This window comes from Cetorhinus maximus, chromosome 11 (assembly GCF_964194155.1).
Source record: "Cetorhinus maximus chromosome 11, sCetMax3.hap1.1, whole genome shotgun sequence".
In the NCBI taxonomy this organism is placed as follows: Eukaryota; Metazoa; Chordata; class Chondrichthyes; order Lamniformes; family Cetorhinidae; genus Cetorhinus; species Cetorhinus maximus.
The window spans coordinates 38,926,502-38,951,428 of NC_135889.1; the positions used below are offsets into that span (position 1 = coordinate 38,926,502).

At 40.6% G+C, this 24,927-nt stretch overlaps 1 protein-coding gene across 2 annotated transcripts in view; it reads left to right on the forward strand.

The window, feature by feature from the left end:
- Positions 1-24,927, forward strand: part of pgap1 (post-GPI attachment to proteins inositol deacylase 1) — a 165,696-nt gene that overhangs the window by 124,444 nt on the left and 16,325 nt on the right. For both annotated transcript variants that reach the window (XR_013577940.1, XM_078551836.1), the window contains exons 20-24: positions 10,703-10,796; positions 12,641-12,731; positions 12,860-13,057; positions 14,827-14,962; positions 24,345-24,395. Coding sequence is in view for 1 of the 2 variants with exons in the window: in XM_078551836.1 (XP_078407962.1) it covers positions 10,703-10,796; positions 12,641-12,731; positions 12,860-13,057; positions 14,827-14,962; positions 24,345-24,395 (570 nt within the window). In the remaining variant the exon portion in view is untranslated. The remainder of the gene's footprint in view (positions 1-10,702; positions 10,797-12,640; positions 12,732-12,859; positions 13,058-14,826; positions 14,963-24,344; positions 24,396-24,927) is intronic.

A 24,927-nucleotide genomic window follows, 5' to 3' on the forward strand; every position in this document is an offset into this window, starting at 1 on the left:
TACTTATAGGCTGTAGCAATTTCTCGACAACAGATGTCCAGCTAACTGATCTAGAATCCCTTGAATTTGCCTTCTCATCTTTCTTAAATTGCTGAGTGACATGTGCAGTTTTCCAAACTAAAGGTACAATTCTTGAATTGAGAGAACTATGGAAGATTATAGTTAGGGCATCTGCAATGTTCTTACCTACTTTCTTTAAAACATGGGATGGAAACCATCTAGCCCTGGGCATTTGTCATTCTTTAGTGCCATTCTTTTTCTTATTATTGTTATTCCATCTTGATTCATTTTGGTGTGTCTCTGTCCCTGAATCAGTATTAGCTTTCTTGGAATTTCCAGCGTACTAACCACTTCCACTATTGTAAATACTGATGTAATTATTCAGAATTTCCACCATTTCCTTACTTTCATTGGCAATATCACAGTTATCCGTTTTCAGGGGGCTTATGTTGTTCCTGACCACCCCTGCTTTTCTTAATATAATTGTAAACACTTTTGTGCTGATTTTGATACCCCTTACAAGTTTCTTTTCAAACTTCCTTTTTGTAGGTCTTACTATCAGTTATGCCACCCTTTGCTTTGTATCTTTCCTAGTCACTGGAATTTAGGCTATTTTTTGCATTTTTGTATGCTATTTTTTTAAGTTGATGTTGTCTTCTACCTTTTTAGTTGCCCCTGGCTGTTTTCTTTGGCAAGTAGAGAACTTGCCCTTTGGGGGCGTACACTGGTTTTATGTCACAAATTCTTTTTTGAACATGAACTACTGTTCTTCTGTCATTTTACCTATTAACAAATTTGTCCAGTTTAGCATGGACTGTCCCTGTCCAGTTGCATTGAAGTCAGATTAATGAAATATAGTACTTTGGTAGCTGTTTTGTGTTTCTCCCTTTCGACCACTTCATTGATCTCAATCATGTTATGATTGTATTAGATACATTTTTATGCACCCTTAGGCTGTTAACTAAATCCATCTCTTTGCTCATTAATAAATCGAATATGGCCTACCATGTTGTTCGTTCTCAGGCATATTGTTGCAGAAAACTATCCCAAACACACATAAAAATTCATTACCTTTCTGACATGTGCTAGTCTGTTTCTCGCAATCTATATGAAAATTAAAATCCCACATTAAAAGTACTCTGCCTTTTCTACATGCTTCTCTAATCTGTGCGTTTATGCAATCTGCCACTTTACTGCTGCTACTAGGGGGCCTATACACAACTCCCAATACAGTCTTAAATCCTTTTCTGCTTCTAAATTCTACTCATAAAGCCTTCACTGCCAGCTTACCTCTCACTATATCTTCTCTTATCATTGAAGTGATTTCATCCTGAATCATTAAGGCTATCCCTCCCCATCTACCATTTTCCCTATCTTTTCTGTAGACTTTTTAACCTGGTATATGCTTTGACTGTCCTGCAGCTACTTCTCAGTAATGGCTACCATGTCATTATCCTCCAAGTTTTAACCTTAAGGATTTTCTTGGGGCTTCTGAGGCCATCTGTTTTTGTCAGTTTATTAGCATATAATCTGTGTTACCCTGTACTAAATATGTAATCCTAGCACTGTTTTTCTTCAGTTAGCTGGAATTTAGGACCAGGGTCCTAGGAGTGTGTCAGTATTTGCAGAGGGTTCCCATACAGAAATATTTGAAAACCATTGATGGGGAGATGACTGGAAGCATTACTCATTTGGACTTATAATAGAAAACCTATTGATGCTAGAGGGATGATTTCCATGGGCTTAGCACCCAAATAGTGCCCGAAAAATGAACACTGCACAGGAACATTAGACGCTAATCTTTTACCCCCACTTTTAACCTGAGTAGCAGCATCCCACAATTTTTTCTTGCTCTCTCCAGTTGTTCCGCCTGATTGAGCACGAAGCAGACACAGCAATATAAATTTCATGAAAATGAAATGTTGCAGGCTTCTGCATATACGCTTATTGGTATATGAAGATGCCATATAAAGATCAGCTGTAGAGTGTTCCCAAAAAGCCAGATGTTGCTGCTATTTGGATATTATCTGACTCAAACAACAGGCTAGCTTTGTTAAGAAGTGTCTTGTTTTTGGCCTTTTAATTAAAGATGATTTTTTCTACTTCTGAAGTTATTGGACAATGTGCAACTCTCTTCATAGATGTAAGCTGTGTTTGATACAGCGGCTGGTTCTTTTTGTCAGATGTTTTATTTCAGAGCAAATGAACAATAACCATGGGTATATATTACATGACAAATGGTACAATATTAATGAAACACCTATGATTTCTACTTTAGCTATCATTGGAGATTTAACGAAATTGCAGGTGATTAAAGGTCATCTGATTGTTGCTCCCTACCCCTTGAATCAACCTCAGTTAAGACTCGATGAGAGATCTGCACCGACACATGCATGAAGTATTTGGTGTGGTCCATCTGCACATCTTGGTGCCAATTCCTTTCTCTGGCCACACGTTCTGGAACATTACACTTGTGTTGCCCTCTTACACCTCCCATGTAGATAATCATCTCTTGTACCATCTGATAACTTGAGACAAAAATGTTACCCTGAAATGGGCCTTTGAAGATTTAAGACATGTCTGAACTTTGCTGTCATGAACATTAAGGGAAAAAAGCATATTTCATTATTAATTATTATTATTAATAATAATGGAAATGAGTACTTATTTTTTTGTTGGTAGATTGCTAAGTTAATACACAACAACAGAACCTGAATTCATGAAAATATTAGGACAGGGAGTGGCCTTTCAGCCCATCATGCCTGTTCTGACAATCAACTCATGACCTATCAGCACCTCAACTGCCTTTGATACAGACCCATTGACACCTTTTACCGAACAAAAATCTATTGACTTCAGATTTGAAAGTTTTAATTGAATTAACATCCACATCCTTTTTGAGGGTGAGAGTAGTAGATTTGGACAACCCTTTGTGTGGAAAAAGTTAAACCTTGCCAGTTCAGAACATGCTGTGCTTTAAATTGCTGCTGGCTATTGGAACCACTTTCATTTTAGACTGCAAACAGATCTGCGTGTTGATAAAACCTCATGCAGGATTTGTTTTGAAAGGCTCACTGTTTGTAATAATAGACCTATAAAATATTTATATGTTTGGGAGCAAGGTTTCTTCAGATACTGCATATGTATAAGTCACAGCAGCCATATTTCTTCAGCCAGCATGGTAGTATATTCTAAACAAAACATGAATATGTAATTTCAAAGAAAGCATTAGTTTAAATATAGTTATGTTTACTAATGTTTCATTCATGAGTTTGTTAAAATAATATTCCTTTTGCTGATATTGATTCTCAATCTCCACTGTTCCCCTTCACAAACCATGAGAACCCATTAGAAATACCTCCTTCTTGTCCACCACACCAAACCCTAGCCAGCTTTTCTGAGTCATCCTCCTTATTTTATTTTCTTCCTCAAACTAATCAATTTCAATCATCTTTCTCAAATTTATGCTCTCCTGCCTTTCTCCCAACAGAGAAACTATCTTGAGTGCATAACAGCCACCCCCTCAATGTCACCACCTCCATAGCCTCTACTGCAGTGTCCTGATCACCAACAAGGCCACCCCTGATTGCTTCCTTATATCACTCAGCACCCATATCTCCCTGCCCTCTTTCAACATCACTTACTTCTGAATCTATCCTGGAAAAAAAAATCAAAGGAAAGTTACTTAATAATGCATACAGTTCAGCCTGAATGGTACAACTTAATTAATTTATGACAATACTCTAGCATGTTATTGTTCAGCATGTTGGCAGAGTTTAGCTCATTTCACAGTAAATATATTGCTCTGATGAAGGCTTTGGAAACCTATGCTCATAGATAAATAGTCCAAGCATTGTACTACTTAGGCACAAACTGTAAGACACTCTAGGCAAGGGGACAGTATACCATTTGCGAACTTAAACCACAGGTTGATACTTGAGCCAGAGCTGCCCATTATGTAGAATATTCGCATACACTGACAAACTGCAGCTCCAGCAGCAAGCATTGTAGGTAGACTTCTTTTTTTTTTCAAATTTGCCTGTTTGAAGACCTTGATATTGGTCTAAATAGAATAGATTTGGATAAAGAATAGATTTATTTTGAGAATTTCACTATCTAAGATTTCATGGCTGCAGATGTGTGCCTTTGTCCATCAGCTGTAAACCATGATAATCCCCCTTTGGGAGGGGAGGTGAAAAGAGATTTTATGTAGTGATCTGAGTTCCCACTATGTCACAGTGACATCTGGTAGAAGGCCCATCAGTATAAAGCTTTGCATCACTGCAAGTCCAATAAACACACTTTACCGGGTTTGTAAACAAGTAAGCAGAGGATACATATCATTCACAAAATTACAAAATAGGCTTTGCTTATACAGCAATGTACTATTTTCCTTAAAATTCTGTTGACAGTCCCAGAAGTAAACAAGTATCATGCAATTTTTTTTTTTAACCATTCATCAATTATTCCAAAAACTACTGGAGAATCTCATTCCAACCTTGATCTTAGAAACTGAAGTACTTAAAGAATGTCAGTCTTGGCTCAGTAATAGCATTCCCACATCTGAGTCAGAAGGTTGTGGGCTCAAGTCCTACTCGCAAGACTTAATGCAAAATCTAAGCAGAAACTCCAGTTCAGTATCGAGAGAATGCTGCACATTTGGAGGTTTTGTTCTTTGGCATCCATAATTAGCCATAGCCCATGAGGGGCCGTAGCTACCATCTCTGTTCACTGCAATTCTGCGTGCCGCTGTCATTCCTCCCGCTGTCCAGTTTCTGATGTTGTTCACCCATCCAATCCTTATCCAACCTGGCCTGTCCTTTTCTGATGTTTAATCTTCTATTATCACCAACGCCTGACTCTCACCCTGCCTCTTCCAGTGGTCATACTTTCTCAATTTTCTTCACTTCAGCTAAAAGCCCAAGAGATGCTGGGACTCTAGTTTTCTTGCGGACAATTTCATTGGTTCTTCATTCCGTCCAGCTGATTCTAAAGGCCCTTTGCCAGTGCCATTTCTCAAAAGCTGTAATCCTCTTCACATCAGCCTGATTGAGGGTCCAACTCTCACACCCATTCAGCACAATGCTCCAGACTAGGGAATTTGCAACTTGGTTTTTCAAATGCAAAGGTTCTTTTAACTAAATGCTAAACCTGTCTGCTCAGGTGAACATAAATAATTTTATGGCACTATTTCCAACAAGAGCAGAGTTCTCCCTGTTGCCCTGGCCAATGTTTGTCACCAACCATCATTCCTAAAACAAATTAACTGGTTATTTATTTCATTGCTGTTGGTAGGAGCTTTCTGTGCACAAATTGGCTGCCATGTTTCCTATGCTGAACAATGACTACAATTCAGGAGTACTAACTTGGCTATAAAGTGCTTTGGGACATCATGAGAATGTAAACACACACAATATAAATGCTAGTTCTTTATCTTTTTTCCTTCACCTATGGTTTCTCATCAGAAGTTGCAGTTTTCTTCTTTTGTGCTTGCTGCTGCTATTGCTGCTATTGCCTTTAACTGATAACTTTTCAGGTAGGTGAAAAATTCAAAGTGCTGGTTCAAAGCAACTTTGCAGTGTTAATTTAGCAATTTAATTGGTTGCTTTGTGTTATTTGCTAGTTCAGCATAGGTGTTTCCTATTAACCAGTTGAGAATTGATAGATTTCAAATAAGGCATGATTTGATTGAATATTCCTGAAAAGAGAGACACGTTGCCGAAGCTTTTCATCTTGTGCTCCCCAGGACAAACGCAAGAATGCCAAATTTCAAACATTCACAATAATTTAGACTACAGAAGAAAAGGGTGCTGATTGGTTGGCAAGTCAACTCTGATTGGCCGAGGCGTGTCATGGAGAAAGTATCAGGGAACTAAGTCTCCCCAAGCTCTGAGGTAATTCATAAAAGGCACAAGACTTTAACATTTTATTTTTGTTTGCATTGAATGGGTCCCTTTGTATGAATTTATGTCACTCCTAGCAAGCGTAAATGAGCCATGTCATGCGCTTGACTGATTATCTTAAATTGGTTGTTAGTATAGCTATTTTCGCACTCACATTCAGCTACACTAACGACCAATTTAAGATAATCAGTCGAACTTGTAACGTGGCTCATCTACGCTTACTAGAAGCGATGTACATTCCTACAAAGGGACCTGTTCTTTGCAAACAAAAGGAACGTATTCAAGCCCTGTGCCTTTTTTGAAATACCTGGGAGCTTATGGAGCCTATAGTTCCCTTATGCTTTTGCCATGGTGGCACCTTGGCCATTCAAAATCGACTTGCTAACCAATCAGCACCCTTTTTCTCCTGTAGTATAAATTATTGTGAATGTTTGAAATTTGGCATTCTTGTGTTTGTCGTGACGAGTGCAAGATGAAAATCTTTGGCAGCTCTCTTTTCAGCAGTATTCAAGTTCTATGCTACCAAGCAACTGCATGATTTCATTACTCAGTCTTCTATTGCTAATCATTCCTCGTTGGTGGTTCTGAAAAATCAAAGTGCATTTAATTCTTAAACTTATTTTAATTAGCCAATTACTAATTTTTGCTTTTGAACTTAAGATTCCTTAACAAATGCGTATTAGATCCAGCATTTTAAAATATCCGGTCAGATGGATTGTCTAATTTTGGATACATTTTGCAATGTCATAGTAATAAATCTAACATTGTCATGAACTCTGTTATGTTTCATCATTGAAAGAGATGTGCCTTTTTCCTTAAAACAAATGGTTTGACAAAAGTTAGAATTATCAGCCAAGTATGTGTATGGCTGCTATGAACATTGTTTTAGTATTTAATCTATATTTAATTTTGATTATCTATCTTCCTGAGGTTTATTTGGAGAAAACCAGTTTGTTGGGGTAACCAGTTTGAGAGCTAACAAAACCCCATTGATAGGTAGATTTGGTCCTTACTGTTTTCCTCCCTCAGCCACTGCACCACGTGACTTCTCACCTTCAGTGATTTCAACCTCCATCTCAGCTCAACATGCTCTCTCTTCTGAATTCACTGCTCTCTTATCCTCTCTTAATCTCTCCCTCCATGTAGACTCCACAACTCATTCACCGTCATCCCTTTAACCTTGCCATTTCACATGGCCTTGCTACTCCTATCAGATCCCAGTCCTTCACTTCCTTTTATCATGCTCCACCCACATCTCCCTTCCACCTCCCAACGTTACTTCCTTCTGTGTCCATCCCTGGAAAAATTTATCCCTAAATTCTCTCCCAACAGCACTTTCAAAATCCCAACTGTGTAGCCTTTGGCCCTCCGTTCATCACAACATTTTGGTAGCTACAGATTGGCTAAACCATACCATCACCTCCACCTTTACCATAGTCCCCACTAAACCATTACCCTTTCTCACCCTGGACCCTGGTACGGCCCTCATCTCTGCTCCCATAAGTTCAAGGGACACAGAATTTAATAGATATGGCGGACAACTGGTTTAACCATCCAACTGATAGATTTGGCTGGACCGCTAAAAGCACCAATGGCCCCTGCTGTTTTCTGCTAAAACTGCTCTCAATTCCAGAATCATCCCAGAAGCAAAAGTAACCCCCATATTTATTTTTGTAGTGCGAACCATGTTCTTAAATTCCATCCTCAGCACAGTATTAAGTGTGAGGAGCAAAAGGTTTCTTTGTCAATAACATTGAGACCATCCATTTAGTTGTCTGTCATCGCTTCCATCCCTTCCCCTAGCTATCAGCCCAAACGTCCTCTGTTCATGAGATCCTCATGCTCCCTTGACCCCATTCCCTATAAACTACTGACCACTCAGCTTCCCTTCTTGGTCTCTATGCTAGCTGATTTTGTTAATGGTACTTCAGGGACTGTCCCTCTCTCTTCCAAAACTGCTGTCATCATCCCATCCTCAAAAAGCACCCCTTGATTCCACTGTCCTTGCTAGCTACTGCCTCATTTCCGCCCTCCTTCTCTTCTACAAAATCCTTGAATGTGTTGTCACCGCCTTCTAAGTCCATGTCTGTCTTTCCTGGAACTTTGGACTTCTGCCACAGTACCGAAATGGCTCTTATCAGTGTCTCAAATGACGACATCTCTGACAAAGGTAAACTATCCTTCCTCACATTTTTTAACTTGTTACGGTTGAGCATACCATCCTCCTCCAACGTCTCTCCGCTGTTGTCCAACTGGATGGAACTGCACTCACCTTGTTCCATTCCTACCTATCTAATTGTAGCTAGAATATCACCTGCAATGGCTTCTCTTCCTGCTCCCGCACTTTTAGCTTTGATGCACCCCAAGGATCTATCCGTCCTTGGGCCCCCTCCTATTTCTCATCTGCATGCTACCCCTCGGTGATATCATCAAAAGCATGGTTAGTTTCCACATGTATGAGGCCAATACCTAGCCCTACCTCACCTCACTTCTCTCGACTTCTCCACTGTCACTGAATTAATAGGCTGCTTATCTGGTTATGGATAAGCAGAAATTTTCTCCAGTTAAATATTGAGAGGACCGAATCTATTGACTTTGGTTCCCACTGCGAACTCCATTCGACTCTGCCGACTCTATCCCTCTGAGGCTCAACCAGACTGTTCACAACCTTGGTATTAAATTTGATCCCGAGCTGAGCTTCTGATTACATATCTGCACCGTCATCAAGACTGCCTATTCCCACCTCTGTAACATTGTACGAATTCACCCCTGCCCCAGCTCATCTGCTCCTGAAGCCCTCACCCATTACTTTGTTATCTCAAGCCTTGACTATTCCAAAGCACCCCTGGGTAACATCCCACATTCTACCCTCCATAACCTTGAGGTCATCCAAAATTCTGCTGCCCATGTCCTAACTAGTACGAAGTCCCATTTACCCATTATTCCTCTGCTCACCGACCTAAACTAGCATCAGGTTAAGTTACGTCTCAATTTTAAAACTCTTGTCCTTGTTTTCAAATCCTTCCATATTCTTACCTATCCCTATCTGTGTTAATCTCCACCAGCCCTACAACCCTCCAAGATGTTCGCCTCTTGAGCATCACCAATTTTAATCATTCCATTATTAGTGGCCGCACCTTCATCTGCCTGGTCTCTAAGCTCTAGAACTTGCTCACTAAACCTTTCCAGCTCTCTCCTGTACCATCTTTCCTCCTTATGACCTACCTCTTTGACCAAGCTTTTGGCCATCTGCCTTAATGTCATCTTATATGGCTTGGTGTCAAGTTTTCCTTTATAATTCTTCTGTGAAAGAGCCTCAGGATGTTTTATTTTGTGAAAGATACTCCATAAGTACAAGTTGTGGTTGGTTGGAGCTTCAAATCATGACCAAACAAGTACCTCAGGTGAAGATGGATTTTAAAAAAAATATTTTTGGGAATATAGTGGTATTCTGTAAAAAAGTGTGTGTGTGTGTGTGCGCGTGTGTGTGTAATTAAATTGGGGAAGGTTAGTAAAGATAGCTTGTCTGTGGGAGCAGAGAGATGAAAGATAAAGGTGTTAGATGCATGCATTTGTAATAAGAGGCTAAGGTGAAGTTGAGCATACGAGTAAATAGGTTGGGTTTTAAAATTTGCATTAGATGATAGTCAAGGACTTGACTTTTCAGCTGTTACATTTCAAAGGGAGTTTAGAAGTGACAAGGGACTTCTACAGCTTACAAAGGTTTCATAGGTTAACAAGGGAGGGTTATTAAATTTTATTTGACCTGAAAGTGGAGACAATAGGAAACATGAAAGATTTTAATATTTTGGAAAAATTAAGTTCAAAGAGGTGCTTAGAACAATGGAGTCTAAGATCAAAGAGGGAAAGGATATTTAAGGAAAGATGTTTAGTTGAGTTGTTGGCTGTGTGGGGGAGATATCCTGACTCGAGCTGAGAAAAGTTGTGAATTTGAAGCAGCCTTCCAGTTTCAAGCTGGAAAAGTCTTTGTTTTCAGAGAGCAGTCTGTTTCTGAGCCTTTCTTTCTGGGATTTCTACAGCAGAGCGGAAGAGAGTGAGATGTCATGTGGTATACCTTATTAAAGTAGCAGCAGTTTTTGCATTAAAATCTTGGTTAAAATTTTGGTTAAAATCTATAAGGGAGCTATTGCCAAATAGTTTACTTGTGTTTCCTGACCAAGTGGGAATTTTTGGGGAATGTTTTTCAAGACTCTTTTAACAGTGTAATATTAATCCTGTGTGCTTAAGCTTTTTTCTTCTTCTTAATAAATCTTTTCATTTTAAAATCCTAAAAGTGTTACAGGGATTCTATGCTTCTGGGATTAGTAGCTTTCCCCTTGTTTTCAAAATACAAAAAAAAAGTTATGATCAGTAAGACAAGTTTCCCTCTGGGACTTGGCTTGCTCAGCGAATAACATCGGCTGTGGTCGTAACACTCATCAACCATAATAATAAAAGCAAAATACTGTGGATGTTGGGGATCTGAAATATAAACAGGAAGTGCTGGAAAAACTCAGCAGGTCTGACAGCAACTCAAAGTTCCAAAGAAGAGTCATATTGGATTCAACATTAACTCTGTTTCTCTCTCTATAGATGCTGTCAGACCAGCTGAGTTTTCCAGCACTTTCTATCTCATCAACCATGTTCTGGCTATCTGAAACTGATTATTTAGCCATTTAGTAAAGTTATGTGGAGCAATATGTGTTAATTTTATACTTGCTAAATGCATAACTGCAGCTTTTGTGTTCAAATATAATCTTGAATAAGCTTACTAAATGAATTGTTACATTTTTTTTCAGCTGATCAGATTCCATGGTATATACCTGCCGGTGTATGTTGTCGCAAACATTCTATTAGCATTTGGAAGACAATTAATGAATCTTTATTCTGAAGGTAACAAACAAGTAAATACCTGTAATGCTTTTTCAAGTAGTCAATTTATATGTAAACAAAATTCTCATGTGATGCTCCACACAATATAATGTAGCATCAATGTGCTGCAGCATACAGGGACAAGAAACTGGTACAGACTCCTATGCTGCTCACTTAGCCACATTTGCTTTGCAGAATCTCAACCGTATTATCTTCTCAATATGGTTTCTAACCATTCTTTAAATTAGTCCAGTGTTCTGACCACTGCCATTATTTGCTAGCAGCCCATTTCAGCTGTTGAAAAGATTACAGGACAGGTTTGGATGGATGACAATTGTAGAGAAGCATAGCAAAATAACCAGGCTTTTTTTTCTCTTGAACGAGGGCAAAAGAATGTATGGAATCTCCATTCTGCCACCTTGGCTTACCAGAAGGCGGTATGCAAGAGTATGGCATTAGTAGATGGTCCGAAAGCAGCTTGCCCATTTCACCATATTGGATACCAGAACGATATAACCTGGGAAGGACATGAGAGGACAGTATACTTGGAGCAGAAGGCTGGAAAAAGATAGAGATGGCATATTCCATTCACTTTAGCAATAGAGCATTTAACTCTGATGCAGAAAGCTGGCATTTAAGCCCATGTAAACCACTTCTGCGTTTGTCGCAGTGTTTCCAAACAACAGACTAGAAACTGGAGCACTAACTAGCCCTGCTGTCCAAAAGCAAGTGATCAGATAGTTTCCCTCTTTAGTGGACGGAGGAATGTATGGTGGCTGGAAGAGGAGTACTTGAAGGAAAAGTGTATACATTTATTAAAAGTGTGATCATGACTCTAAATTTGTCAGTTGCAAGGAACTTTTATCCAAACTACAGTTATCTCTCCAAAGCTCATCCTCTTTCAATTAGAAGTTTGAGAGTTTCATATCTATTTTCATTAGTTCTTTCTAGTCTGGGTTTCTTTTCTTATTGCTTGATTGGTTAGCTCAATATGGCTATGAGAAGGCAGGATATTCCAGTTCAGGTAAGGGAAAAATAGTGTGCATTCTACCTGAATGGTGTCTCCTAATAATCAACCACAGGGACAGTAATATGGCCTTAGGTAAGTCTTTAGAGCACATTTTCCAGCTGTCCTGGGAGAACGAGTTGGCACTGTGTCCCAATATAAGGCTGAGAAATAGGAAGATCTTGTGAAAGATATAGGCTTGAGTGTGACATTAACGCCAACCTGGACTGGCCTGAGTGTATATTCTATGTAATCCTATGTAATATACATGGCAGTATGAAATTACACACTTCCCTATTTTTAATAATGGGCTAGATTTTGCAGTCAGTGGTGAAGCGATGGCACTTGCTACTGAACATGAAGAAAGCTGCCCTTTAGATGTAGCAATCTCTGGCAAGGATTTCCCCTTTCCCAATAGTAGTTTAAATCCGACGCCAAGTCAAGGGGATCTCCAGATGCCCCAACAGCAATAATATCAGCATATGTGGTAAGTAGCCAACCACATTAAAGCACTTTTACAGACAGCAAACCAGAAAATTTTCATATAGCAAAATAAATGATTGACTGGATTAGAGTTTTTCAGGGCTCATAAGGATGTTAAGCAGTAATTATGAACTTAGTACGCTGTTTAAAAACTCAATTACATCTCAGTTAACAAGGTGTAACCTTCTCATGGGTTTTTACAGTTAGACTAACAACATAAAAATGGAAGTTTTTGTCAATTTGCTGATTACTCATGAATTGTAGTCTCAGGGGACTTTAACACGCATCCACTGGAGAAACTGGAATCACTGACAACAGCTTTTGGATTTCTGTGTTATTTTGCGCATTTTAGAATATAATCGTTTTCTGTTTGTAGGTCACTGTTTGGATTTCAACATTGCCTTAAATGCGGCAGCGAAACCATACAAAGTTATTCCATTTGTCAATCTTTCTGTGTTTCTTTTAAGGTAAGCACTTGAAATTCAGTTTTGAAGTGAATGAAAAATATTTGAATTTTGATTTGTGTTCTCAATTTTGTTAAATTTCTAGCTTTGTTTCTACGTGCTAATTGAGATCAAGGGTTTTTTTTTTACAGATATGACTGGTTTAAGGAGATATGGTCTTTACTTATGCTGCCTGAAATTGACATCCTTACTTTAAATGAAGAAGGCAGCTCCTACCCAATGATATCTATTCTCCTTTTTTTATTTGGAACAGCTATTGCCTATTGGAATGGAATATTCTTGCATTTGATACTTAAACAGCTTTCCTTCTTGTGGTCAATCTTTCACAGGTAAGGCTTCTGTCAACTGAACATGTGCAGTGGTTGGGGAAGGGAAGGGAAACTTCTGTTTGCAGTTTTTCATACATGACCACAAGATTATTTAAAATTAACACTGCATTCAATGCGGCACGTGTCTGATAGCGAGAAGGAATGAGAGCTTAGTTGAGTATCATATTCCGGGAGGATGGCTCCTTTGCTCTTTGTTCAATCACATCTCAGCTTTCATACTTTCTTCTTTGGTATCCATTCCATATGCACTGTTGGAGTGCTTCGGTGCCAGAACATGCTCTTGCGGTGGGAAGGAGGAGTGCAATCAAAAAGAGAGCTTCACTCTTTCAGGCTTGCAATGACACCTAAGCATCAGCCTTGGTCATGATGACATTGCTATTGTGCGATCTTGCTAGCAGCAGGTTAACTATTGAGTTTCCTACATTACAACAGTGAATACACTTAAAAAAATACATAATTGGCTGTACAGGGCCCCCACTGGCGATCAAAAACCCAGCCCTTGGTCCCTAAGGGATATGGGGAGCAGGAGGAAACATGGAGTTGAGGCAGAAGATCAGCCATGAACTCAGTGAATGGAAGAACAGGCTTGAGGGGCCATGTGGTCTGCTCGTTCACCTGTTTCTTATGTTCTTAATTGGAAATGAGGGAATGAGCAAGAGTTGATAGTGACAGAGAAGGCAATAAAAGGTGTATAAACCATACAGAGAAAGAGGAAAACAAGAAGAAAGAAGATCAACAGAGAGGCAGTTAACGACCGAAGAAGAGAGAAAGAAATATTTTTGTGAGCAATGCCATGAGAGTTCAACTACTAATGAGTCAAAACTGCTGAATTCTGCTTGTGTGAATGAGGTTTAAACTTTTGCATTTATCATGTTTGCTGCAATAATGAAAGAATCACACAGGATATGGTATTGAGCCATCAGTACGATCACTTGATGAGTCATGCTGGAATTTTTCACAACCTAAATATAAACAAAAGGATTTGAATTCTTCCTATGCCCGTAGCATACCTTTGTTTTCCATTCTGAATAAAGCTATTAGTTTTGTGGGATGACTAAGGCATACAGTTGTTCAAGGAGGTCCTTTGTTGTTGCTCAATGGATTGCAGTGCATTATTGATTTCCTGTCATATTTTTGTCAACTCTTGGTAATGTACCTTATTGCAAAACTCAGGCATTTTAACCAACCTTAGATCTGTTGATAAGGTCAGTTGACAGGATGATGAAGGACAGACCACAGACTATTCTTCAATAACAGCTCTTCACTTTTTACTAGAGCCTCATGCTAGAGCTTACATTAGAGTATACCCGTCCACTCTTAATAACCAGGACTCTTAGGATGTTGTTTATGTATGTAAAGAAGTAGATTGCTTTGGCAAGAGTTTTAATTGTGCCACCTCAACTTAAGGTTCCATAGAAACCGTGAGGCAACATGAGACCAAAGATTTTCTAGTTCATTTGGCTAATGCATAGAACAATTATGAAAATTTCTGTTCTGTTACTGAAGTGAATTATTTCTATCAATTTAATGATTAGGTGTACAAAGGAAAACAAGATGTTCTGTTGTGTAACAGAACTGGGACAAAATAAGCCAAGGGATAACTTGTTGAAATCATTTGAGTTTCACAAAGTGGTGTTAATGGCAAGACTTGCTTTTCGGGAAACAAAAAAATCTAAATGTTCCAAGTAGATTGAATAAGAATTACATATTAAGCTTCATTTTTACAGTTGAACACTGCTCTAGTGTATTTTATTGTTCCCATCTTGCAGGCCATGTATTATTAAAAATGAACATAAGCCACTAAATTTTCGAAGTTCCAGTATTATGATTTTCCTGCTCTTTATCACCTGGATCACCTGTGGTGCTGCGGCCCTCATACTTGGTTACATTCTTTATCTTGTTAAGGTAACATTTGTTTATTGATTAGCTGTGCCATTAAATCATTCTTAGATGATCTAATGTTCATGTAAAGTTGGTGTCCAAGGTAATCATCTTCATTTTGTAATGAAAACTGACCTGTTGTCATACCATGGCATTTATTCAATGAAAAATATATGCTTCTAAGCCACTTTTGAAAAATCAGAATTAATGTATTTCTTGACCAAGCATTGCATATTGCATTAGGAAGAGATGCATCACTTAATTCTTGTTTATATAGTCATAAAGCATGATTAAGGAAGATAAGTGACTATTTCCCCATATTTCATTGTTTAGCAATTCTGCTCCATTTTGATGTTCTTTATGTAATGCATGATTCCTCAACAGAGGTTGGCCGTTGGACCAATTTCCAAGCATCTCCCAGTCTTGATTTGCTGGGAGTTGCCTCAGCAGTGTATGGCCCATCCAAAATTGATATTGGCACTAATGAGAGTTTGTGGGCATGCACCTGCAGTGATGCACAATATTGAATAAAGCATGGGCTGCAATCTACAAGTGTTCAAATGTGGCCTACGGTAAAACGAGTAGCACTTTTCAACTTGTTTTCACCGATAAAGATTTGCCATGGCTTCTCTCTAGTTTTGTGGTGCTATATCAGATTCTGGAAGTGCTAAAGGGGAATGAAGATCCATTACATCATTGCACTACCTCACTTTTCACCATAATTTCTGGAGGCCAATGGAAGTGTAACACTCTTAAAATATTGATTGAAGGTGGTACTGGCTTGCAGATCATTTTGTGGTGTTCAGAGTGTCAGACCCAAAATATGTGCATGTGAAATGGAAGCTTCCAAGATTATTAAGTAGCAGTAAGGTCATGGAAAGGCCACAGAGGTGGAATTTCACCCATTAATGAACTGTTCATCATTTTCTTTCCCCTGCTTTCACTTGGGCTCTTGTGAGCCTTTGTGCCACTTATACAGCAATTTTTACATACAACATTCATATATTTCACGGTGGAAATCGCCTTAAATGAGACATTTGAAAGAAGAGGAGCAGCAGCAAAGGGGTTATACCCAGCCCAGCCCAGCAATTGTTTTGCATCCACTGCTAATGGAGGTGATTATGGCTCACTTTGGGACACATTTTATACCGCCTGGTGAAAGCGACTAATAAACTATGGCCGGAATTTTCCATTCCCGTTGGTGTCATGGTGGCATGAGTGGACATCAGTGTATGGCCCATCCAAAATTGATATTGGCACAATGAGAGTTTGCAGGCACACACCTGCAGTGATGCGCAATATTGAATAAAGCATGGGCTGCAATCTACAAGTGTTCATATGTGGCCTAAGGTAAAACGAGTAGCAATTTTGGAAGTCCAAAAATTGGCTTTATGTCGTCATAAAACCAGGTTGCAATTGCCCGCTCCGCAAGTCAATGGCAGGCGGCCTTTCCTGCTGTGCACGTCAGGAACATCATATTTGTACATCTGCAACTAATTATAAGCCCTGCTCGCTGGAACCATCCTCCCAGGTCAAATTTATCGCCCACGTCGCCAAGAAAGCACACCGACCCGGAACACGTTTAGGCAAGCGTGAGGTGCAGAAGTCGGGACTTAGCATTAGGGCATTGCTCACATCGCGAACATCGAGGAGCAGAAGATGCTGTAGCCCTACAGCTACTGGACCCTGGAGGAACACGTGCATTGTATGCTGGGTGGATTCTGATGGACATGGCTCCGCCGTGAAGCAGCTTATGGAAGGTAGAAGGTCACCGTTGCTGTCTGGGGTATGCTTCAGGACACCAGTGTCTTGGCCATGGTCTACTACGGATAATTGTCGAGGGGGTGGAGAGGAAGGTGTAGTTTTGACTGGGAGTGGGTATACCAGGGGTATGAAGTTGGGAGGAGGGAACGAGGGTGTCAGGGTGTTGAGGTTGGGATGGGAGTAATGAAGGTGATGGGGGGGGGGGGTTGCGTGAGGTTGGGCGGGGGGAGTACAGGAGAGGGGGGTGTAACTGGGATAATGCGGCAACTGAGGAGATAGGTGTAAGGGAAGGAGTTTGGGGGGGAGGAAGGAGTTTGTCAGGGGAAGGAGTCCAGGGGGAGGAGGGAGTTTGGAGGGAGGGGGGAGGAAGGGGTTAGTGAAGAGGAAGGAGTAAGTGGGGGATGTCCAGGTGAACGTGCAAGGGAGGGGTCTGTGGAGTCGATGACTGCCTCCTGGGGAGTGAAAGGCTGAGTGTGGTAGGGGGGATGGTGGGAATGAGAGAGGGCAGAGTGAACCGGTAGGGTGGGAGGGTGAGGGTGTAACAGTAGCAGTAGAAAGAACGGCAAGGATGGTTGGTGGGAACTTGGGGGCAGACACAGACCCTGGGAGTGGAAAGGAGGAGGCCAGGAGGTTAGTGTGGATGGGGGTGGGATTCTGTGGAAGATTGGGAATGTGCATGTTCACCTGGACATCCCGGAAAGAAAAGAGTTCTTGCTGGTAGGTGACAGTGGAGAGGTGGAAGGTGATGCCAGTGGGGTCAACAGTGATGGGGGAAAGGATGTGGGTGACTGTGGGAAGGAAAAGGAGGGGGAGCTGAAGACATAATTCAGAACAACTTATAAAATCGAAAGCGAAAGGAGCTTTATGTTGGGCAGGCACAGGTGTTGCCTGGGATCAGTGGGTGGGCAGAGATGCAGGTCAGCTCAGATGGACAACTGAAAGAGAACCCCAGCAGGCAGCATTGAAAATGCTTGGAACAGTGAGATGAGTGTGATGGAGAAAGGCTCCGCATGTGTGGGAGAGTGCTTGCCTAAGGCTCCGAACGACCCTGCCACACACACACTTCTCCCTCCAGAATCACTGGTGGGCCAGCTGCGTGCAGCTAAACTGCTAATGGGGGAAGATGCAGGGGGAGGACTTGTGAAGCCTGTAAATGAAGGTGAAAGACACCATTACACATTATTCAGTGAAGGTGAACATATTTTCAGAGTGACAAAATGTGTTCACCCATGCAGCCACTTTTGATCAGAAGTTCTTAACTTTTCTAGACTACCGCTTCTTCTCGGTGCTGCCCTGACATCTGCAGCAGGGGTGGAGACAACCTGTGAAATGGTTGGCCCTATTGTCTCTGACGACTTCAACATGGGTCCTCTGGAGAACCAAGGCCATGAGGGCCCCGGCTTGCTTTGGCTGTCCTGCTGTGGGCCAGTTGCTCCCTCTGCAGTGACAGAGGATGAGGCTGAGGGTCACAGGCAAAGGGAACTCGGAGGGAAAGGACAGCCTCTGAGATTCCTGAGTGGATGATCCAGGGGTGTCCAGCTGCCACTCCTCTTCCCTTCGGGTGCCTGAGGGCCCCAGCCTGACTTCTTGAGGGGAAGGAGGGATGTCGAGGTGCTCCCTTTCCCTTTTGCGTTGCAGCTGTAGGAACTCAACCATGATTACCGCGATGGAGTGCAGGCCTACCCACATCTTTGCACTCTGCTGAACCAGGGTCTCCATGGCATCTGCCACCCTTCCCTTGGAGACCTCCATACGTGCACATGTGGTAATCACTTCATCAGAGAGCAGGCGGACACACTCCTCTGACTCGCGAGCCGCTCTGCTCTGGGCTTCCAACAGCTCTGCGTGATGTTCCCGTCTTCTGCTGACTCTCCACGATGAGTTGAAAGGCCGAATCCAAAGGCTTGTCATCTGACTCAGACCTCACAGATGCCTCTTCCCCAGCAGTCTCCCATGTGTCAGGGAGCTCGACTGAACCTGCCTCCTCCTGCTGCAGACACGTGTCCGTGCGGTAGCCACCAGATTGTGAACCTGAGCCTGCTCTAGATCGAGGTTCCACCGAGGTGTATCTCTCTGGGCTGGTGGAGGGTGTGGGTAAGTGCTGTGACGGGTCTTCCAGGCTGTTTATTTCCAGCTCTTCAATGGAGGTGGTGTCCTCTTCGCTGGAAGTGAGGGCCTGGATGGAGCTGAGGGACTGGCTGGCTGAGAGTGTTGGTCGCTTGGCAGAGCTCCCTGTGTACCACAGTGGAGATAATTAATGCATGACAGCAGTGCCAAAAGCAGGAGAGAGAGCACTCATAGTTGGATTGAGAGAGGAATGACGTGGTGCAGGATCCTCACGTGAGCGTTCGCCGTTGACCTCACTGCCTTCGCAGGCATGGTCCACGTCCTCAGCAGTCAGCACGATGGCACGCTCCTCAAGGTGAGTGAGGGGCCTAATAGGGCCCTCTACCCCCCCCCCGCCCCCCGGTCTGAGACCTCTCCCTAATGTTGTGAACCAGCTTCTCCCGCATTAAAACAGATGGAGAGAGTGTGAGCAGGATGCATGGCTCTGCACAGAACCTTTGTGCGGTGACCAGAGCCATGGACGTCATGAAGATGCAAGCTCTGGAAGATATGAGCCTGATGGAGATGTGAGGGTGTGTGAGAGAGTTAGTGGTGTTGTCTCTTGAGGTGTGAGATCCCTGTGTATTTGTGATGGGTTTGTGAGTGTGTGAGTTGAAAGTGATGAGAAGAGTGACTTACCCTGGCGGAACAGATGAGAGTCCTCGTCCTCTTCCTGCACTGGGTGGCTGTCCTGTTTTGCAGGGCATTGGCGCTGGCTACTGCTGCCACTGCCCCTCATGCTGGATTGGTGACCTTGCTTGCTGTCCTTCGTCCAGAGTGGGGGTAGATGACATTGCAGAGGGCCTCTACTGCATCCAGTAGGCGTTTCAGGGAAGTGTTGCTAAATCTGGGACAGCATGTTTCCTTTCTTTGGCAGCCATCAGTTCCCAGCAATTTCCTATCCCTTGAAAAGTGCTAGCTCTTTGCAGGTGCGGCCTTTAAATATGGCACCCGATTTACTGAAGGACAGAGGTGACGGTGGGTTGGGTGAATCAGATGCCGCCCACCAGTGACCTGATGTGTTTCCTGAGAATGCATAATGAATGAGCCAGGAATGGGACAATATGGCATGAAAGCCCGCCATTGCAGCCAGTGGATAAATGTCCTTTTTCCTGCCTGCTACCGAACTTAGTGCAAATCTGGGACAATTCCACCCTATGGGTTTGATCATGGGTGCATATACTAAGTAAGCAATTACATTCTGTCTGAAACTGTGCATGAAGGAATATAACCAAATGCTGGAAGGTTTACATTTCACATAGCCTTTATTATTTTATATAATTCTAGATGACCAGCTCTCAAATGGCTCCTTTCCAGGCTGAAGGGCCGAACTTCTTCCTGTCTTTCCTTATAATTTAGACCACTGGCAATATTGATCAGTCTCGCAGTTCTTCTCTGCAGTGCTCCCAGCACTTGAATATTCTTAGCGTTTCGGCACCCAGAACTGGATGCAGTATTCAATGTGTGGTGTGACTAGAGCACTGTGTGGTTTGATCAGAATTTCCTTTGTTTGCACTATTTTGAGTATGTAGTTCAGTGTTATATTGGCTGTCTTTATTGTTTTTCATTGACTTGGATATGTCTTCATTGACTTGAGCATCTGAATATCATCCTCTGTCTGCTCCATCTGTTTGAGCTTTGTCTGTGTTTCAGCACCATGCATGGAATTCATGTTACCTTCCTTTTCACAGCACTTTACACATGTCTGCATTGCATTCCACTTGCCATTGCTGTACACACAAACATATTTTGTCCAACCCTTTCTGTAATTTCAGAACACCCCGCAACTTAGTTTGGTATCATTGCAAATGTAACCACTTTGAGATCAAGTCATTTGCTCAGTTATAAGCAGTAGTAGTCCAAACACCAAGTCCTTGGATACCCCACTCTAATCTAGCTCCCCAACCTGGCATGTCTAATGAGTACTCAAGTACTTTCTAAATGTAAGCCAATCTTTTATTCATTCCCAGAATATACCCTGACAACCATAACTTGAGTTAGAATATTAATCTTTTTGTGTGAATTCTGCAAAATGTTTATGAGGGCATCCAACAGTATACTAGTCTTCAGGGTTAGTCAAGCAGGATGTCCTTCTTCTGAATCACTTTGGCTGCAATTTATTAGGTAATTATTGTACAGATAATCGTCAAGTTTACTCCTGAATTATTTTATATGGAATAGAAGTCGCCGTGACGGTTTTGTCCACATCATCCAAAACTCTGCTGCCTGTGTCCTAACTCGCAACAAGTCCATCACCCCTATACTCACTGATCTACATTCACTCCTGGTTTCACAACGTCTCAGTTTAAAAATTCTCATCCATGTTTTCAACTCCATCCAGTGTTACAAACCTCTGCAATATCTCTCCTTGTCTAGTTCTGACCTCTTGAGCATCCTTTATTTGATGTTTCTGCAATTGAAGGCCATGCCTTCAGCTACCAAAGCCCTAAAATCTGAAATTCCCTCTTAAAAACTCTCTATCTCTCTGTCCCTCTCTTCTTCATTAAGGCAATCCTTATAACCTACCTCTGACCAACCTTTTGGTCATGTGCTCTAATATCTCCTTATGTGGCTCGGTGTCAAGTTTTGCTTGGTAACACTCCTGTGAAATGCCTGGGGTGTTTTTACTTCATTAAAGGCATTATTATAAATTCAAGTTGTTGATGTTGCCACCTTTTTGAACATGTGTGTCATGTTAGCCTTGGAGATTGGAATCTCCAAGTACCTTTACTGTGCCTTCTTCATCTCCTTTCCCAGCCTTTTAGGACATGGCATTACATTAGCCTGTTTCCAATTCAATGGCACCATTGTAGTATTTAACGACTCCTCCAAGATCACTGCTGATGCCTCACAGCTCTCTTACTTTCTATCTCAGTATAGGATAAATACTGTCCACCCCTGAGGATTTTTTTTGTTTTCAATCCTTTTAGCCTGTCTTGGATTCCATTTCATCCCTGTATGTCATTAACTCTACTTATGTTATCACTATTTATACAAAGGACATGTTGCTCATGTTCCAACTTGTGAATACTTGGAGGATGTAAGCATTTAGAATATTATCTAATTCTCATCTTCTTTCAACCTCTATTTGTATATTTTAAAATTCTCTTCTTTAAGACTGCCTTTTACTGTTAAGTTTCTTATCTACAGCTATGCCTTTTTAATGTCTTTTACTCTCTGGATATCCTTTTGACCGGAATCTAAATTCCACTAAGCCCCTTCACCTTTCTCCTCTGATTTGTGGAGCTTCTTTTTCCTCCTCGTTTAATTTTGGTTTCTTCATTCATTTAGTGTCATGCTTGTTTAGTCTATTTGCTCTACATGTTCAGGATCATGTCTTGGTAGGTGTTTTATTTCTCTACTTGGCTGTTGTTGAGCAAAAGCAACTTGCTTACACTGTTCATTTATTTTTTTGAAGTTAACCTTTTTAAAATGATATACCTAGCTCACTATTAAATTGCCGGTTCTGTAATTGTTATCTCCTAATGTGCCTTGATTTTCATTTCCAGTATGTTGTCTGGATCACTTATCATCAAGTCAAAATGTGTGCTGCATTCCCTCCAACTGGGTCATGAAACATTATCTTTACCAATTTGGATGCTGAACCATTTAGAATCATAAGAATCAAATAATGATACAGCATAGAAGGAGGCCACTGTGTCTCTATCAGTTCTTTGTAACAGCTATTCAATTAGTCCCACTACCCTTCTCTTTCACTGTAGTCCAGCAGTTTGGGTATTCCTCATTTATATTTAGTTAATTAATGTCACCCATAGAAAAAGTATTACATTAAGTTTGAGAAAGAGCCAAGGTTTTCAAACCAAAGTTTTAAACTTGTGAAGCTGGCACTGAAGAAATAAGATGTAAGACAAACATGTGACATTGGACTGAGCTATTAGCCAGTAAATCTCCAGAAAAACAGTGGGAGCTATTCAAAAAAGTATTAGTACAATATCTAACTATTGCATACCCCAAAACTTATGCAATCAAGCAACCCGGTCAAAATTTGAGGTATGGTGAAGTATAAAGCTAATAGAAATGGCTTTCACAAATGCACAGAAAGGTGGTAATCCAGCAGACTGGAATAAATATAGAAAACAACAAAGCGACACGCAGAAATTGTAAAGAGCTACAACTAGCGAATGTAATGGAAACTAGCAGGTAATAGAAAGACTAGTCGTAAAAGCTTTTGGAAATATATTGAGTAAGAGACTAAGGGGGATGTGGATCCATTAATGACAGAAGCTACAAACATTCATGAAACTGCGTTGTATTTTAGGTTTTCCTTTTTTCTTGGCCACTCAATGTTTACCTGTTTCTGGCATCCATTTCCTGTATGCACCTCTCAGTCTTTGTGTCCACATTTGCTTGGATACTACATTCTGCTCTACATTCACTGTTGTCTCAGATCCAAATTTATCCCAACTCTCCTTTCCCACCTACCTACTTTAAATTGATCTTTTAAACTGTATTTGAATGACTCGTTTTTCTTGTTTCCATTTTATTTATATGCAAGCTGTTGATCCTCTTTGTCTAAAAAATGTTCCCAGTTATTATAAAGGCTGCATCATTACTTTAAATTTATGCTTTTCTTGGGTGCTGCTCTTTTGTTTCCCTCCGGCATCCCTTTTTAAATTAAGTTCTCTCCTGTTAATTTTGTTTCACTCTAGTTCTCTGCCTTTTAAGTACACTTCTCTCGATCGGTGGCCTTTTAATTTTGAAATGAATGTTCCTTTTTAACAGACCCCGCTTTGTAATTTGCTTCTAGCTGGTGATGGCATTTTACTTTTCCCCAGTCAGGTGCTCACCTTTTTATATCTTTAACTCCCCTTTTCAAGTTATCTGATCTCCGCTGCTTCTTTCTGCTGATTCAAGGATTTTGGATGTTTGATGAACGATGAAATGCTGCATCTTTTCATTTAAATTATTTCGTTACCGTGCCTTTAAAATGTCAGAGGTTCTGGTAGAGAATCTAGTCTTACTTTGTTCTTTTGCCTTTTTCTGTGCTCTTCGATTTCTGTATGTAACAATGTTGTTGCATTGCTTCAGACAAATGTGAGAGCCCTCCCAAGAAGTACCCACGTCACTCAAGTGGAAGAGAACAGAGTTAAACAGTAAAGGACATAATTTAAAGAAAAGCATGCAATTTTCCAAATACCCTAGCCAACATTTTCCTTCAACCCATACCACTCAATGCAGATTAACTGATAACACCTCATTATTGTTCACAGGCCATTATTGCTACAAAATTGCTGCCATGTTATGCGAATACGATGGTTATTGTATTCCATAAATAACTCATTGAGTAAAAACTTTGGTATCTTTAAACATAGTATACTATGTAAATGACAGTATTATTTGTATTTTATTATGTGATTCATTTCAGCCATTGCCATAAATTTAAACTGTATATTTAAGATTTTTATGTGTATGTATTTTAAATTAAACAATTTGACATAATTATTGTATCACATGTTGGTAGATAACTATTAGTTATAACTAAATGCCCAATTAATTAACTTGAATTTTCCCCTAGGTCTTAAGCCTGCAATCTTCAGTGCGCACAATGAAAGGCATTCTTAATTTGGTATGACTAATTTTTATTTTTGGTACTTTATTATGTTAATGTATAATTTGTAAGCATTGTCTTTATATGGGATAATTTCATCATTTTCTGGCAAAAACAAATGTCTGGTCAGAGCCTCTATCTGCATTATCCTTGAAAATGTGCCAGAGTAAGTGGTAAACTGGCATAATGATTTTATTGTAGCTGTTTTACAGCCTGACTAACATAACCCTCTGATGAAAATCTGTGTGTAACAGCTTTTCAGTCAGCAAGTTTGATCCTGCAGTTAGTGAGAATAAATTAGATTTATTTTTGTAAAAAAAACACCTTTATTTATTCACTTGTTCTATTTATAATTAAAGAAAAAGTCCAGAATGTAAAACGGTTTTACTTTTTCATTATTGTAGTTAATGTTGCCATATTTCAACATTGCTGGAATACGTAAGAATTTTGAAAATGTATTAAGTTTGAAGGAATAATCTTAAGTTACCAATTGTACGACACACCTGTTCTGAAATAATAATATATAAAAAGAACAAAGAAGAATATCGAG